This window comes from Helicoverpa armigera, chromosome 28 (assembly GCF_030705265.1).
Source record: "Helicoverpa armigera isolate CAAS_96S chromosome 28, ASM3070526v1, whole genome shotgun sequence".
NCBI classification, from domain to species: Eukaryota; Metazoa; Arthropoda; class Insecta; order Lepidoptera; family Noctuidae; genus Helicoverpa; species Helicoverpa armigera.
Window position 1 is genome coordinate 180,803 of NC_087147.1, and position 17,016 is coordinate 197,818.

Here is a 17,016-nt window from a genome sequence, read left to right on the forward strand (position 1 = left end):
GGGATTTTGTCAAGTTTATTGTGTTATTTATCGTTTCAGTCATTTTCAGGAGTTACTCCTTCATACATACTTCTGTGTTTATTTTTATTTAATTTGTTCAATAGTCTAACCGTAAAGTTGTTGTACATATATGGGCATACATTGTCATTTCATGAATATAATAACACACAAACAAAGTAAAAAAGTCTCACAAATGTAAAAAAAATTGTTCCGCGGCCTGGAGACTATAATGAATGTAAGTGTGGATAAGATAACATACTAGTTAAATCGGGTTTTTAGTTATTTTAATTAATAACTACTAACATATAAGAAGGTTAACATCAAAATGGTATAAAAATACATAACCCTCTAAAAAACTGATATTCCGCTTCACTATAAATGTCATAAAAAATCCTATTTTTGCTAACAAACCCTGAAATAAACTGCCAAAATTAAAATAAAATTGAAAAGCCAGTTACGACCAGAACCATTCACAATTTGAAATCACGCACCCGTAAAACTGTCCACTCAAATGAAAACGTTACTGAAAACTAAAAAAAACCGTTACCAAAAAGTTTTTAATGCGAGCTTTCTAAAACCATAGAGAGTTAACTGCTGCGAACAGTTTTACGTGGGCATAAAGTTGGATGCATCGGCATGGAGAAATAAATGACTAGTGGAGGTGCCATAACGGAAAATCTCATAAGAAAGTAGCTCGCCAAAATGCGTGGGACGAGGAACGTTACTGTCTTCGCCCTTACACGTCTTCTTTGGACGCTACCATTTTTGTAATACCAAAAATCCTTGATAGATCACTCAAAGAACCCGAACGACTCGCTAGTTCACTCGTAACTGATAGTTTTGGTCATGCCTACCGCACGAATTTGAGCTACAAGAAGGCGCCTGACCTACCTGCACTATGGCATCTCCGCTGGTTTCCTTACTCCGTGGCTGGATGGTTAAACTGGCCTGATGACTGCTCACCGATGGCGGAGTTAAGCCGGGGTTCACGAACCAACAGTTTTGAGTTTCACATGTTACAACAAAGTTAATGTGAATGTTGGATGGTTTTGTTTGGATTTTATTTAAGGATCTGTTTACACATTTGAGATAAATAATGTAATAACTAGCCGTTTTTGCAGTGGTTTCTATGTTACTCGGGAAGAGTATAGCTTTCCAACTGTGAAAGAATTTTAAAATCAGTTCAGTAGCAGAGCAGAGCCTATAAACCATAATAGCCTATAACACTGATCTACAGCAACATAATAAACATATTTCATCTTTTTTATGTTGCTGTAGATTAGTAGGAGTATAGACAACTACAAATTCACTGTAATCATTACGTGTTTGTTATGTTATTCTTGGAAATTTTGACAATTATTTTGTTGACAACCAAAAATTTGCCCAAAAGCCTCAAACTTTCCATCTGAATTGAAAATAATGACTTCGCTAACGAAGTGCTCTACTTTTCTCGAAGAGACAGATAATTGTGTTAATTCGGATACTCTTCGATGTTTCAGTCTTTGATAGCCGTAATTTTACCTTTTTTCAATTACTCACTGGCACTTAACTTTAATTTAACTTCGGTAACTTAATTTCATTTTTAGGTAAAACATATGCATATACATATATTACAGTTTAGCCAGCGTATAATATACAAGAATTTGACATTTCCAACCAATAAATATTTAAATCCATTTATTTCCAATTTCACGCGGTCTTAGTCGTGTCTCAAGAGAACTACGTGCTGGCTTGAGTATCTACCTATAACTATTTTCAGGTCAAAATTTATATCTGTCGATTTCAAAAAGAAACCCAAGACTTAAAATAGATCACACATTTTGTTTAAAATTAACTCATAAGGCTTTAAATTAAAATATAAAAAAATCATCTAGTTGAAACACAACCGTATCCACCAAAACTTTCTCGAAATTATCGACCCCTTATTTTTCAAAAAAGCTAAAATATAGGTTGTACAAATTATACAATTTGTTTCACGAATCCTTTCTTAAAACATAATTGTGTAAAAACTCGGCTCCCGTTGAAAGTTTAAGAAGTCGGTCAGCTAAATAGGTCACAGCTAAGTATTTGTATATTATTAGAATGGCTGTTTAGCGTTGTTTTTCTTTCAGTTTTTATTTAAGGCTTCTGAAATTCCAATCTATTGAGCAATAAATTAAAGTATTTGTTGTTATTTTAACTGTTGTAAATTGTGTGGCAAAAAACTTAAAAGTCGTATATTTTTTGTTTTGAGGCATTAACCCCTGAAAAAAGCGGGGTATTGTAAGTTTCTTCACTATGTGAGTCCGTATGTGGTAACGTAGTTATTAAACTGAGGCATCAATTTGTGTGCTACTAATATTATAAAGACCAATATTTTTTTCTTTGTTTGTACCCTAAAGGCTCCAAAACAACAATACCAATTTGAAAAATTCTTTCACTTTTCCCGAGTAACATAGACTATATTTTATCCCCGTAAGGGCAGTATTTCCCACGGGATACGGGTGCAACTGCACCCGTAGTGCTGCGGGGAAAACTCCTAGTCAAATAGATATATTATCATCATCATCCTCCGAGGCTTTTTCTAATCATGTTAGGATCGGCTTCCAGTCTAACCAGATGCAGCTGAGTAGCAGTTTTTTCAAGGAGGTATATTATATAATATTTTGTATTAACATTTCTATACGTTTACGAAATTGTTATACCATCCCAAATGAAATGAAATCTCCCAACTAAAACAGTCGTGTGCAACAGTGACCGTGCACAGGGAGCCTAACGTTACAGCCGCGTGCAGTTGACGCCGCAGCGGTGCGTGAGCGCGGCCGATAAGATGACGCTTTGCATCGTAGCAGGATAATTGTTTTAATATGGTGAATAAGTGATAAATTATTAGTTAAATAAAACATAAAGAAAAAATTAATAATCTGAGAAGGATGCTCGTAGTAATTTTTACTATGTACGGCCGTGGTCAAACATAGTAAAATATAATGTAAATGAGTCACGAGGAAATGACTCAATATGTTGTAACTTCTTTTATGACAGTTTCAAATCGTTTTACAATTGTTTTCCGCTCTTCACAAACAAAAGCTACATACAGCTATTATTCTTATCAGAAAAGTGGGAAAATCCTACATGATATGATCCTATATGATAATGGCCGGTTTCATCGGTTACTGATAAAGTCTCCGTTAGTAAATGAGATACTTATCTGTCAGATAAACTATAATCAACTATCGTATTAACGATTGAATCCGGGATTTAAAGTACTAACCGTTTTAGTAGGCTTTAGTTTTCCATATTAAGATATCTAACATAATCAGTCTGTGACCACAGGAGTACCCTCGTCTCTGTCTGTCTGTCGTCATTTATCACAGCCTCCTTGGTCCACACGTGCTATCGGATTCATCTCAAGGACAAAACCAGTTCTAAGTTATAACACAAACTTTGCGAAGTTTGGAAAATAATTCATCGTCAGCTTGGGTACAGGACTCCTATCGTAATATATGTACTTGGCTATAGAAAAAAAGTGTTAATACTCTTGTTTAAGCGGAATTCGCGATTTTTTTTATTGTCACTTCCAGGTCTCTAGACTGTTAGTCACTTTTGTCAAGTCTCTATTACTGAGATTAGCAAATCTTTTAAAGTTTGCGAGTAATATAATACTTACACAAAACCCACAAAAGCCTGAACGGATTCTCGTGACATTATTAATATAGCTAAGAAAAACAGATTAAACAGATAGGAAAGCAAATAACGGACAGAGACGAATATTACTTCATAAAAGAAAATAAGCAAAAATTTGCTGTCGTCCACCTGTGAATATTATTATACATAAATATTAAATATTCAAAACAAAACCAATTCACAAAAAGCCTGTACATGTTCTGCATATCGACACATTTTCGACTATAATATAGCTTATTATACATATATCAGAATAATATATTTATAAGCAATTTTTTGCGGATGCGGAAGAAAAGAAGAAGAAAGCTATTTTCAATATTTGAATTTGGTGAATCGTGTCATCTTATGTTGTTCCCTACTTATGTTACCCACGGCCGTACTACTTACAGACGAGTACATTCCGTAATTTTTCCTCAATAACGTAAACAGCATTTAAACATGCCCTTATACAAATAGACAGCGAACTGAGGTGAAAAACTATGTTACCCACGGCCGACTAGACATACATTCCGTTCTCAATAACGTAAACAGCATTTAAGCGCCCCAAATGAACTGAATAGCGATAGCAACCCTTTAGCGTGACAATGAGGAAACTTGCCCGACTCGCCACGACTCGACACAAGTATCTGTGCGGGTTCGGGAAAAACTGGGCAGCATGCCAGTGCATACTATGGTAGTTATTATTATATTCTTTGATATAGCAAATATGTCAGAAGATCTATGCTTATGTTTACATTCAGCGTCTTATTACAGTAACTAGAGTAGGTATGTAGATACTATTTTCAAGAAACTGTGTGTCCGAGATTTTTTACAGCGAATTTTAGCTCTGTTCAGTTTTGTAATTATCCAACAAAAGAAAAGGAACAGACTTTTGAAAACTACAAAACCAGAAAAAAAAATTGGTACGGAATGTTACAAAAGACTGATTTATTGTATTTTAGTATAATGTAGTTTGTAGGTATTTTTTATATATTTTAGATTTAATCCACAAAAAAAGTATCTGTACTTAGACTTCTGTTTTACAACGTATTGTGGTGTAACTGTGGTGCCAATTACTGAACATAATTGGAAAATTATTTTTTAATGGTTTACTTTGCGACAGTCGACAAAATAAATGTTATTATTTGTTGCGTGTTTTATACATTTTAGGTCATCAAATAGAATTTGTTCTTTGGTATTAAAAGAGACCCTCAGTTTAATATAACTTACATAAATATTTATAATAATTTTGAAAAGTAATTAAATGCACAAAATAGGAAACCGTTCAGGGCATAACCTCTATTTTATTAACATATTACGTAAGCAATAAATTTTTTTGAAAGCCAACCTTTTTTTCAACGTTTTTCAGTTATTTATAACATGCCTTTTAAAATTCAATAAAAAAATACTCGCACAAAAAGTACAATGCAACATTTTAGCGGCCCAAAGTGATAGCGATATCCAAAAATTGGAAAAAAGCCGTGAATTTATGCTTTTAATATTCCTTTGTGCGAGCAACAGAGCAACAGAGTAACACGGCAATATAGCAATATAGTTTCACGTTATATTATGGACGGTAACTACTGAAAATGATACTGCTTATTTATTAGGTAAGGTGAAATATTGTTCCGATGCTGAACATTTCATAATATGGAGATAGAATTCACAATCATTAGCTACATTTCTTCAATTCATTGGTCATTGGATTGTTCAAATCAACACCAGTATGTAACCAACTATGTAATGGAATCTAAGGTAATTAATTTAACCATCTCCCATAGATTGTAGCGTCATGAAAATACGCAGCTATCTGTAGTTTTGCTGACAATACAATAATACGATACTAAATAAAAACAAATTAATGAATAAACTACCTATGCAAACAAAACCCACTCATTCAGTTTGTATTAACCTAATATTAGTTAAATTGCAATTATAATAGGACAGTGACACGTCATTTACAAAACTAGAATGAAAATGAAAACTAGAACTAAATTACTTAGCTTAATGTTCACTAGGCTAGCTAGCTAAATAATTTGAATTTATCGCTTGGAGCGCTTAATTATCTGCGTGTCGATAGCAGACGAGATTCATTGAGCTAATTATAATAAGCACATATACTAATATAGTACATACATAATATACTACAAATAATAGGGGAACTAATTGTTAAGCTATGATTTACGATCGTGAAATATGATAGCACGTTTGTTCGTTTTTTTTGCAAAATTGATTTATAGTATGGGATGCAACTGAATACTAAATATTTTGGATAGCAATCCTGGTTAAAACTATGTAGTTAAATGGTTATCCCAAAAAACTTCGCTGTAATCCACTAGACTATCACTATCGTATTCTGTTCCCTAATCTGATAATCGTTTCATTTTACTACGCTATTATCTTAAATAAGTTCCTAGCAATAACAATTCTTCCGTACCGCTCTACCATGGAGAACAAAATGACTAGCGGATATGTCATAACGCAAAATCTCTTAAGAAAGTAGCGCGACAAAATGCTTTCCGGGGACGCCCTTACACGCCTTCTATGAAACCCGGCCATTATTTTCAAAATAAAATCGCCAATCAATCAAGACCAGTCCTTGACAGATTGGTTTCGATTATACAAGGAAACCGAATACCTCGTTAGTTCTAGTAACTGATCATGTCTACCGTACGTTACTCTGACCTACAAGAAGGTGCCTGACCTACCTTCCTTACGGCTACTCCGCTATTTTTTCGTTCCTCCCTGCATCTTACGCATAAGGGCCCATATGCTTCTTCACGTAGACTATTGAATCTCGATAAACGTGAGAACTTTTGGTGAGAGACCATCTTTTTTAACGGTACCTTGGAACATGGTAATGCTGAATTTCAGGGACTCGGAACGATAGAATAACCCTTTTTATATTGAGCTTTGATGGGGTGCTCATGGCTAAATTATTACAGTTCCAATATGTTTTGGTAAGCACTTAAAATTGGTGGTCCCTGCACACGGATAGTTAAGAGCCAGAAAATCTTACCTAATATCGGTTTTAAAGCACCAATGGACTCTCTGTCTGTCTTTTATTCAAATCGGTTAAGTAGTGCTAGCCCGATAGACAGAGTTACTTTCTCATTCATAACTATTATTATGAAGCTGAAGACTTTGAAAACATATTTCAGCGTTAGATAGCCCATTTAACCAGGAAGGCTATCTGATACTTTTAGCCGGGTGATCGAAATATCGCCACAGCTAGTTTATAATACCAGTAAAGATAATCTCTAGTATAATTTTTGTGTCCAATAGGCATTGTAGCAAGTTATTTATAAAACAAACCAAAATAGCGACAGTTCAAAATTAGGATCCTCTATCTCGTTATGACATTATACGTTGCCGTTATTTCATGTGAACACAAAGACTCACAGAGTACAGTAGCGCACACAAGTTCACTGGCGACACAATAGACGTACAATGGGCGTCGTCACTGAGGGAGCGGTTGTACATCCTATGACGTCACTACTAATTGCTGTTATGTATGTCTGTGTTTATTCTTATTGTGTTCTTTATTAAGCTAAATATAGCCTGAGGTTCATTCGCTATGTTTTTTGAAGGAAAATTAAGTATTAATTTTAAAGAGGTTTCTTGTCGAAACCACCAACCTCTCGAGTATGAGGGCGCGGGTTCGAATCCAGGTCAGGCAAGTACCAATGCAACTTTTCTAAGTTTGTATGCACTTTCTAAGTATATCTTAGACACCAATGGCTGATAAAAAGGTGAAGGAAAACATCTTGAGGAAACCTGGACTATATAGTCTGAAATCACCAACCCGCATTGAGCAAGCGTGGTGATTAATGCTCAATCCTTCTCCATGTGAGAGGAGGCCTGTGCCCAGCAGTGGGACGATAAATAGGCTGTAACTACTAACTTCTTGTCGAAATAGTCAGAAGAAAGGGTTGTCTCATCTAGTTTAAAAATACAAATTATGTCTATGTTTAATTTTTTTCATATGACATACTTTCTAAATTCATCATCCGCCTTGAGCAAGCAGCAAGGGTAGCGATTAGCGCTCATTCCTTCTCTTTTTAAGAAGACACCTATGCCCTGCACGGGGAAAAGAAAAAAGAGTGATAGTCAAGTCACTTTAAGAGATGCATCCAATGATACTCCCAAGTCCCAGTCTTGGTTGAGGTTGAGGAGGTCAGATAGGCAGTCGTTCCATGTGGCACACCAATGCTCAGATGTATCTGGTGTGACTTTAAGCCGACCCCTACACAATTAGGAAAAGAATAGTCAGATAAAGGCTCTAATATTCCTACAGTTTCATACATTTCATGAAACCCATCTACCAAAGGTATGCAATACTACAAAAATGTTTCTAAAACATTGTTCAGTAACAATGAAGTGTGAATTACTAGCTAGTATGTTTGAAGCAGCTGGTAATTAAGAGCTGTCTTCATTAGTAACGATACTAGTTCACACGGGAATTTGTTGTTGTAAGTAAACTAATGAGGAGCTTTCAATATCCTTATTTTTGTATTCTGTGGCCACCGTATCATAGGTAGGTACTTAGAATTCGTATCCTTACTCTTAAATTGCCTTGCCCCTTAACCGTACTCACAAATAAATACATTGAATTGAATTGAATTTTTGACATGTATTACATAGTTTGATTGCTTATTTGTTTTTTCCGTTATCAGACTTAAACTGCTGAACGGATGGAGATGTTTGCTGCGGTGAAAGCTGGGTACTGAAATAGACTGCTTTTTTTCAGTAGCAGAAAAAGGTAAATACTGGTAACTGTATTATTATTTCTCTGTTCTTTTTAATTAGAGTAATGTTCTTTCATTTAAATAAATAAACAGGTACTTTGAATATATATCTGTACCTATGTCAGGCATCAAAAAAATGTTTTTCTAATTTGCAAAGCTTTTAGAACCACAATTTCAACATATTCGTAAGGTATAATTATTTAGTAAGTACTGTGTGTTTACGCATAATATTAGCACAAGTACTATATGTCATACATAGCTCTGAATCACTTGACAAATAAGTTATTTGCTTGTTCTAAGTTGGAACGACCATACAAGTACAATGAATCATTGTGTAGTTAAACTATTGCAGATGTGTTAATCAGTTTCAGTAAGAATTTACTCAAGTTACAACACATAAGAACATTGATTTTACAAGTGATACTCAGCAACACAGCACACTGTTTTTCAATACATAATTTCCATATACTGTCTAGCTTTCCTCTATAAATGGGTTATCTTTCTCTAAAATATATATTTTAATAGTATCAGTAATTTCTGAGATTTTCATACAAACAAACTCTTCAGCTTTATACTATTAAAACAGACATCTTTCAATACAACAATTAACACATTTGGAAGGGTAGGAAACAGTAATTATCTGCACCAAAGACTACCCCATGATGACGTCACAGTAAATATACCACAGATTATAAATGGGGGAATAGATCCCCCTTCAATGGGGGATGCAATTCCGAAGATGCCATAAAGATTAAAATAAGGGTAGCGAGCTAATTAGATTGAAGTTTTACGAGCAATTCCGGTATGCTGGATAAAGATTTTATTGTTTGGTTCTCCCTTAGAATTGCGTTAAAGAATTCTTGAAATTAGTTTATTAGCTGTGCAGACAACTTCCTAAATACAAACGAAATGTGATAAAGAGCTACCCTAATACAGTAAACAGGAAACATATTTTGGTTTGTTTATTTGTTAGTGAAGGCTTCGAAACTACTGAACCATTTTGATTAGAAAAATTCTTTCAATGTTGGAAAGCCGTAGTCTGCCGCCCGAGTACTACTATATTACCAAAATACTGCTCACATTTTAAGCTAAAGGTACTGTCCTATAATTTATTTTAACGCTTTAACAATCATTGTCGGTCATAAATATCTAGATAGAGCCAACATCACATTTACAAATAAACCTACAAATTATTGACATTTTCAAAAACACATCGAAAATGAGTGTCCGAAAGGTCAAGCTTTTAACAATACCGTATTAATTTGAAAGCCTATAGGTTAAAAATACCCACGAACTGTGAGTAAGACGCCCACAATACACTTGGAAATATTAAACGTGCTCGCGTGGGATGCTTGTTATTTCAGTAACGAACTGGGTAAAAATGTGTCTTAATGTTTGTGCTATTATTTAGAGGAAATCATTATTTTTGTAGTCCTCGGAACTTAGTGTTTACTTCTATCGTTTGAATTGAGATATAAACGCGAAATGCCTTACTGCCTTCTGGTTTACTCGCTATTAAAATATTAAAAACATTCGTATGTGTTCGTTTGTTACTCTATCATGCTAAAACTACAAAACATATTACGAAACATTATAGCTTGTTAGTCAGAATCACATATCGTTATTTTATGCAAGAAACAGCTAGTAAATAATAAGTTATGCTTTATGTATGTTTTTCATTGATGGTATATTATGACAAAGTGTAGTTTCACTATGAGACATGTCATCGACACGAAAGAAGAAGAAGAATAGACTGTATTTCTTTCACCTAAAATCTGAGAAAAGAGGTTGCTCTCACCTCAAAAACAAGTGAAACTACCATCTAAATCTATCCTAGTATAGTTTCCAGACAGCTCAATCTCGGCCGTGCAATAAAAACGGAGCACAACAGCCACCTTCACCCGTTGTGTTCGTAAATCAGATGGGTCGGTTTATTGGCAACGATGTGTACCCTTCTTGAGTTATGTCTACCTTTCATACGAGTTCATGGGGAGGTTTAAAACAATGAGTATATACCTCTACTGGGTTTTATGCTGATACGTTAAATACATGAAACTTTATCATAATCTTTGTAAAAGAAAACTAGCTTCCGCTAGAGCGGTTTCACGCAGTCATCCTTATATAGCTAGTCTATCTATAGCTTTTCTCAATAAATGGGTTATTTAACACTGAAAGAATTTTACAAATCGGACCAGTAGTTCCTGAGATTAGCGCATTTCGGTAAACAAACCAACTCTTCAGTTTTATAATATTAGAATAGTTTAAAACCACGTAATTCCGTATTGTTTAAAAACAAAAGCAGCAGTAGATAGATATGACGTAATTAACTCAAACACTGCAACCCGCTGCAATTCCCTGCAACCCTTTCCGACTGCACACACTGTGTGTGTATAGTATTCAATTGTAGCGAGGAAAACTCACTATGAGCGTGGATTACAGAAGGTTAAGTTTGATCTAAATGCTGAGTAAAAACAATAAACTTCCTTTGTAAATAAGGGAAAGAGGCACTTTATGTAGGTAATATAAGGCTCAGCATTAAAATCGACGCATTCGTTTATGAGTCACTTTGATACATACATAGCAATCTCTTCATTAATATTGTAGAAATTTTCATTGTAGTTCACTAACCTTACCTAATGTTATAAACAAAAAAATGTTCCACAGATCGTTCAATCAAATTAAGCTTCTATTGTAAATATGGCCGTATTTAAAACTATTACTGACATTACTCACACAAACTGACATAAGAATAACTACCTATGTAACTGTATACTTTTAACGGTATACTTTATTACAAAGTACGCCTACGCCTTTGGCATCAATCTATTACATTAAGGGCCGATTTTTCAATCATCAGATAAAATGCCTAATAACTATTCTAAGGAATAACGTTATTGGACTGTTTATACAGACGAATAGATGCTCGTCGATTTTTCATTAGTAATTTATTGCATGAATAACGTTTTGATCCAATATTTCAACTCTAGCATTTTAAGCTTTTGAGAAGTGAAACAAATATATCGCTAAGCAATGCATTAGACAGAGACAGACTTTTTTCTATCCTGTCAAATTATCCGTCTATAATTTTTAGGTTAAAAATAGCCAGTTCAGTTTGAGTTGTTTTTGATTTTGTGAAAAACATAAAGTAAAATAATGGAAAACAAAAAACGAGAGCGCTCAGCCAATTTTGATTCTGCTGAAATTCAGCTCCTAATTAATTTAGTGGCAAAATTTAAAAATATTGTTGAAAATAAAAAAACTGATGCCGTTACTAATAAGGATAAGGAGGCAGCCTGGAGGCAAATAGAAGAGAATTTTAACTCCTGTGGAGTGTCCACAAATGCCCGATCGTGGAAGACCCTCAAATTGAAATACGAGGGTATAAAAAAACACAAAGAAATCTTCTCTGCAAAGGCAAGAGATGTACAAAACTGGAGGAGGGCCTTCAAAAGCTCCAGAATTCAGTGAAATCGATGAAAAGGTGCTTAGCATCTGCTCGAACATAACAGGACTTGAGCCACGTCACGACAGTGACACTATTTCAAGTAAGTATTGGCATGTTTTTGTTACCAGTTACTATTTAAAGTGCAAAAGCTCACATGTAATAATATTTTTCAGAATCTACTCCTCTGGAAGAAGTTGAAGATAGTAATATTATTTTTGAAATAGAAGAAATACCAGAAAATTCATTCCAACCCCATCCAGTAGTTGATTTGGCCATCGGGGAAATTGTTGAGGACAATCAAAAAGGTATATGTCTATAAAAGTCAGATGTTCTTAAATTCAGTTATTTTATTTTAAGGAGCATTCTATGAGGCCATAATTTATAATTTATGCTTGCAGGCAGGTTGTAAGATTATAGTAGGGTACTACAGATTGTGTTTTGATATCTAATAATAAACCAAACAAATGAAACATGTTATGTTTAATTAGCCCATAAGCCCATACTAAATGTAGGTATACTTTCATGTAATGTATTGTATGTAATTGTTGTTGTATTACTTTCAGAAAATAATTGGGACAAATGGCACCCAAAGGCTTTAAAATCAAGGGTGTCCAATGTATTAAAACCAAATGTCTCCAAAGCTAGTGTCACCGCCAAACTAGACAAATTAAGCGAAGCTCGACTGGAGCTAGTACAGCTCCAAATGAAGACTGCCAAACTTGAGCACCAGTTTATGGAGGAGGAGCATAAACTGAAAATGTTGCATTTAGCTAATGATGAGAGAAGAAAAGAAGAATTACACTCATTACAATTAAAACAAAATGGGTGTAATTGTGGAGCAGTTCCAAATACCATGACTTAGATTTTTGTTCATTATTTTGAAAAATAAAACTTGACTTTAATAAAATACCAATGTTTTATTATGTAACATTAATTGAAAAAGAAATTGCACATATGATAAACATAAATTTCTATTGAATGAATATAAAGATTATATGTAGTAAAACTGTTGAAAAATTGAGCTTGGCTGCCCTAGATTATTCAGTAGGTAAGGCATGAAAATAATTTATTAAGATTAAGTTCCTAGTATGGCACCTTTCATCACCAGTAAAATCGGCTATAGCGGGTGGAAATATAGGCTGTGGTGGAATATGCAATTCTGGGTCCACTGGAGGTTCCTCCTCATTTTTTGATCTTGCCAAGTTGTGTAGTACAGCACAGGCTACAATCACATCTTGTGCAAGCGGCAGCCTACACCTTAATCCTATACTTAGGACTGGAAACCGTCTTTTCCAAACTCCAAAGCACCTTTCAATAACATTCCGTGTTCGAATTTGTGATTCATTATATAAAGTCTTAGTTGGTGTGTCTGGATTTTGAAAAGGAGTGAGTAGGTAATTAGTTAGTTCATAACCACTATCTCCAAGTATAATTCCATTGCCAAATTCACCATTCTCAAAGTGGTATTTCACATGTGAATTGGCAAATATCATGCAATCATGGGTAGAGCCAGGCCAACGTGCAACTATATCTTGAAACATCAAGTCTGCTGAACACATTGCTTGAACATTAAACGAAAAGAATCCTTTTCTATTCCTGAATTCTTCTGCAGTGTTACCACCAGGCGACTGAATCCTAATATGGGTGCCATCTATAGCCGATACTACTCTAGGAATCTGGCTATTTTATAAAATTCTAGTTGAGTGCTTCTGATGTCTTCGTCACTTCTTGGCAAGTTTATGAATATTGTTCTTAAAGATGCTATAGCTTCAGTAACTTTTTTAATAATACGGCACATAGTGGAACTATGAATACCACCAAAATCACCAACAGTTATGTAAAAACTTCCAGTGGCATAAAATCGCAGTGCAATTAATAACTGCAACATGGGTGAAATACACTGATTTCTGAAACAAATAAAAGCCCTTATTTTAACTGATATTGTAAGTACATACATAGGTAAGCACTATCTTACATCACGGAAAGTGCGATATAACAGCTTACCGCTTACGTACCTTTCTGTTTGGTGCTTGATTTTATTTTCAATTAGGGAAAGTAAATATTGCACCGACTCTTTCCGAAGTCTGAATCTGCGATGAAATTCTTTTGAATCCCAAATCCTAAAGTGATCAGGCCTTGGGCGGATTAGTTATTCTTTCTTTTCTTTCGGGTGGATTTATATATTCATTTATTATAGTCTCTTCTTCGATAGCCAAGTCATCAATATTATCGAAAATATCCATAATAAATTGTTAATAGCGCAAGAAATAACTTTCAGGCCTTGGGCGGATTATTCTTTCTTTTCTTTCGGGTGGATTTATATATTCATTTATTAAAGTCTCTTCTTCGATAGCCAAGTCATCAATATTATCGAAAATATCCATAATAAATTGATAAATTGTTAATAGCGCAAGAAATAACTTCAAACTAAAACGTCATCTGCGTCAAATTATCAATCGAATAGTACTTACCTGGCGGTCAAGGCGGCAAATAAATTAATTCCTCAGATAAGGATTTATTCGTCCAATAGGTCTTACTCGACCATTGAAAAATTCATCAACTTCGCTATCTCTCGAATATACCCTATCTGTTTGTTTATCTGACAATTGAAAAATCGGCCCTAAAAGTACTCACACTGCAAACTTTTAGTCGGCCGATAGTTTGTTTATGCTCTAAAATCGAAGATGAATGGTAGTACGCACATTACAAAGATCAGGTATTTAGCCGGTATCAGACCGACTGACAACTTTGATTGAAATCAAGGTTTTTTGTATTCTTCGGGACAACTGTTGGCCGACTGTTTAGTCTGCAATATACTACGGGTACTCTAAAGGTTAACAGTAGCCAACGCATTTTATCCGACATGATTTATAGCTAAACAAGCCTAAAGGATTTAATAAACAAAAGGATTTCGTACCTTTTTATAGCCGGTAGAAAATAATATTTAAAAAATACCTAAGATTGATCGGTCAGTGAGATTAAGTTTACGTAGGTACCTATCTATATTTATCATCATCTGTGTAGCTTTTTCCTTGGCAGTCGTTACGGGAAGTCAGAAGCCAGTAAGTCCTAGTAGTACGGTAGATGGAATCTGTCATGGGGCCCAATCCGATACCCCATGTTAAGACTGGTTGTCAGAATTTCTAGCTTCAGACTACCCGTGATAGGTAACTACAAAGGATATTCAAATTAAAACCGGAACCCTCTGATTAAATGTGCCTTCTCAAACAGAGGAACTCATTATAACATAGGTGGATGACCAACGCACTGTTAGCGTCAAGCATTGCTTATTAACCTTGTGAGCGACCAACTTGCGTGGCTGTTACTTAGCCACAAGCACCACACACTTGCACCAACCTCTTTAATACTGCTACATACGGCTAGAAAATGCGAGTAAGCCTTCTGTCTTCCCTGTAAAGTACATTTGTTGGCAGTGGGTGTAGCCTAGAACTGTTTGTCACTTTTATTGCTGGTGTTTATCTCTTAAATTAGTTCTGCGTTCGCTGATTATGTTCAACTTTTTAATTAATCACGTTTTTTCCCCTTATCGCGCACTTTGTAGTTGTTAACTTTTACATGAAAAATATGTCTTTGGCACCATTTCGTTGAAATATTAAGTTATTTGTGTTCCGGACCGAGAGTTATTTTCCCAGCTTTAATTTTGCTTTTAACATTTGGAAATGAGGTCGATTCCACCTTTCAATGAATGGCCGAAATGGAAATCATTCTTCCCCTCACAGAGCGTTGTAGGAACAATACTTTTCATTAAACATTCATCAAAAAAAGCCACGAAGTGCCCGCAGAGAAATCAATAAACAATCATTATACAGCGCACTCGCGCCATTTTCATTATCCTCGTAAAAGATAAACTAGAATGTCACAAAGAATAAGGAAGGATCTTTGCCTTTAAAAATTTAAGGCTTGCAATCTCAAAGATTGTGCGTCAGTTGACATAACACTCGTAATAAAATATCGTCGACAAAATCCTAATAGAACGATAAAAGGGGACGAATTCTGTCTATGGTCGTTTCGCGCCAATTCTCGTCAAGATGGCTGCTTGCAAAATGGCGGAATTACACTTTGTTTTTGAAGATGTTTTGGTGTTTAAGTGAAATGTAGGGAGGAAGGAAAATATTACATTTGAAACTGGTCATTATTTTAACACTTCTCGAGCATATTTAAAAAATATATATAACAATTTATCCGACGTTTTTCGGTTAGAGATTGTGACATAATTTAAATGAAGCAAATGTCAAAATTCAAACTACAATGGATGGACGCTTTATCGTAATCCGCAACTCAGTGTAATAAATAGACTGACTTTCACATTTACAATATTAGTAACGACACATAACTAACAATACGTATGTAACGTTACGTTTATATTATTAAGTAGGACCAACTTTTCCCTAAGTTTTCTTTGTCATACGTATCCAATATACTACTCGAAGGACTTTCATATTGATTGACAATATATCCTTGGAAATTCTCCTCTCGTATATATCTCGGATATTATTATAAGTTGGCAAACAACATTATATTATTAGGCTGACAATGGCTACTCATATTATTTGGGTAGCAACTTGTATTGGTTGAAGTTCCATTCAATTTGTGTTCAATGGTAGTCTCACTCCCATGATTGTGGGTGATACGTCAACAGTGGGGTTGGTTTATATGGAACCAAGCCTGGAATATGAAAACTAGCCTTGTTCCGATTTTAGGAGGAAAAACCTGGACTGATTAAGACGAGGAATTTATTCCTATCTTTGTCTCCAGGATATCTTAAGATAATATTGTTCGATTATGCTGAAGACAGAATTAGGAAAGTCCTTTTCAAGTTTGAATGCAGACGAAGTCACGGGTGAAATCTAGTGAGTATATAAGGACAGAGGTGATTTGTATTTGTATACATATATGTGTGTTAAAATGTACACAATAAGTAGACTGATATCGATGCATTATTTTACATTGAATTAGTACTACTTCAGGTGGCTTATTTCATATTTTCTAAGTGTAGATGTATAATTAACGGCGTTAACAATTTAAATATAAATAAAATACCAACAGCAAAGACCATACAAGGTAAAAAATGACAGTTAAAATATGAATTTGAATCAATTATCATTCTTCCGCTTATAAAAGACACACGTGAGAAATATTTCTTACAATTATGACGTATAC

At 34.7% G+C, this 17,016-nt stretch overlaps 1 protein-coding gene and 1 long non-coding RNA gene across 2 annotated transcripts; one reads left to right on the forward strand and one right to left on the reverse strand.

Moving 5' to 3' along the window:
- Nucleotides 1-11,213: 11,213 nt before the first annotated feature.
- Nucleotides 11,214-12,737, forward strand: LOC126054312 (uncharacterized). The gene is made up of 3 exons (XM_049839408.2): nt 11,214-11,935; nt 12,009-12,140; nt 12,399-12,737. The coding sequence occupies exons 1-3, from the start codon at nt 11,812-11,814 to the stop codon at nt 12,695-12,697; spliced, it is 555 nt and encodes a 184-aa protein (XP_049695365.2). The 5' UTR covers nt 11,214-11,811; the 3' UTR covers nt 12,698-12,737.
- Nucleotides 12,738-12,826: 89 nt separating this feature from the next.
- Nucleotides 12,827-14,458, reverse strand: LOC126054737 (uncharacterized). Its single transcript, XR_010277932.1, has 2 exons — nt 13,851-14,458; nt 12,827-13,742 (listed from the first exon to the last, which is right to left on the reverse strand). It is a non-coding gene; the product is annotated as an uncharacterized LOC126054737 (long non-coding RNA).
- Nucleotides 14,459-17,016: the final 2,558 nt, after the last annotated feature.

Excerpts from the sequence above, each read along its gene's own strand:
- LOC126054312 (XM_049839408.2), top strand. The coding sequence starts at position 11,812 with ATGTACAAAACTGGAGGAGGGCCTTCAAAAGCTCCAGAATTCAGTGAA. Across the intron at positions 11,936-12,008 it reads CGACAGTGACACTATTTCAA|AATCTACTCCTCTGGAAGAA; the intron begins GTAAGTATTGGC and ends AATATTTTTCAG. Across the intron at positions 12,141-12,398 it reads TGTTGAGGACAATCAAAAAG|AAAATAATTGGGACAAATGG; the intron begins GTATATGTCTAT and ends TATTACTTTCAG.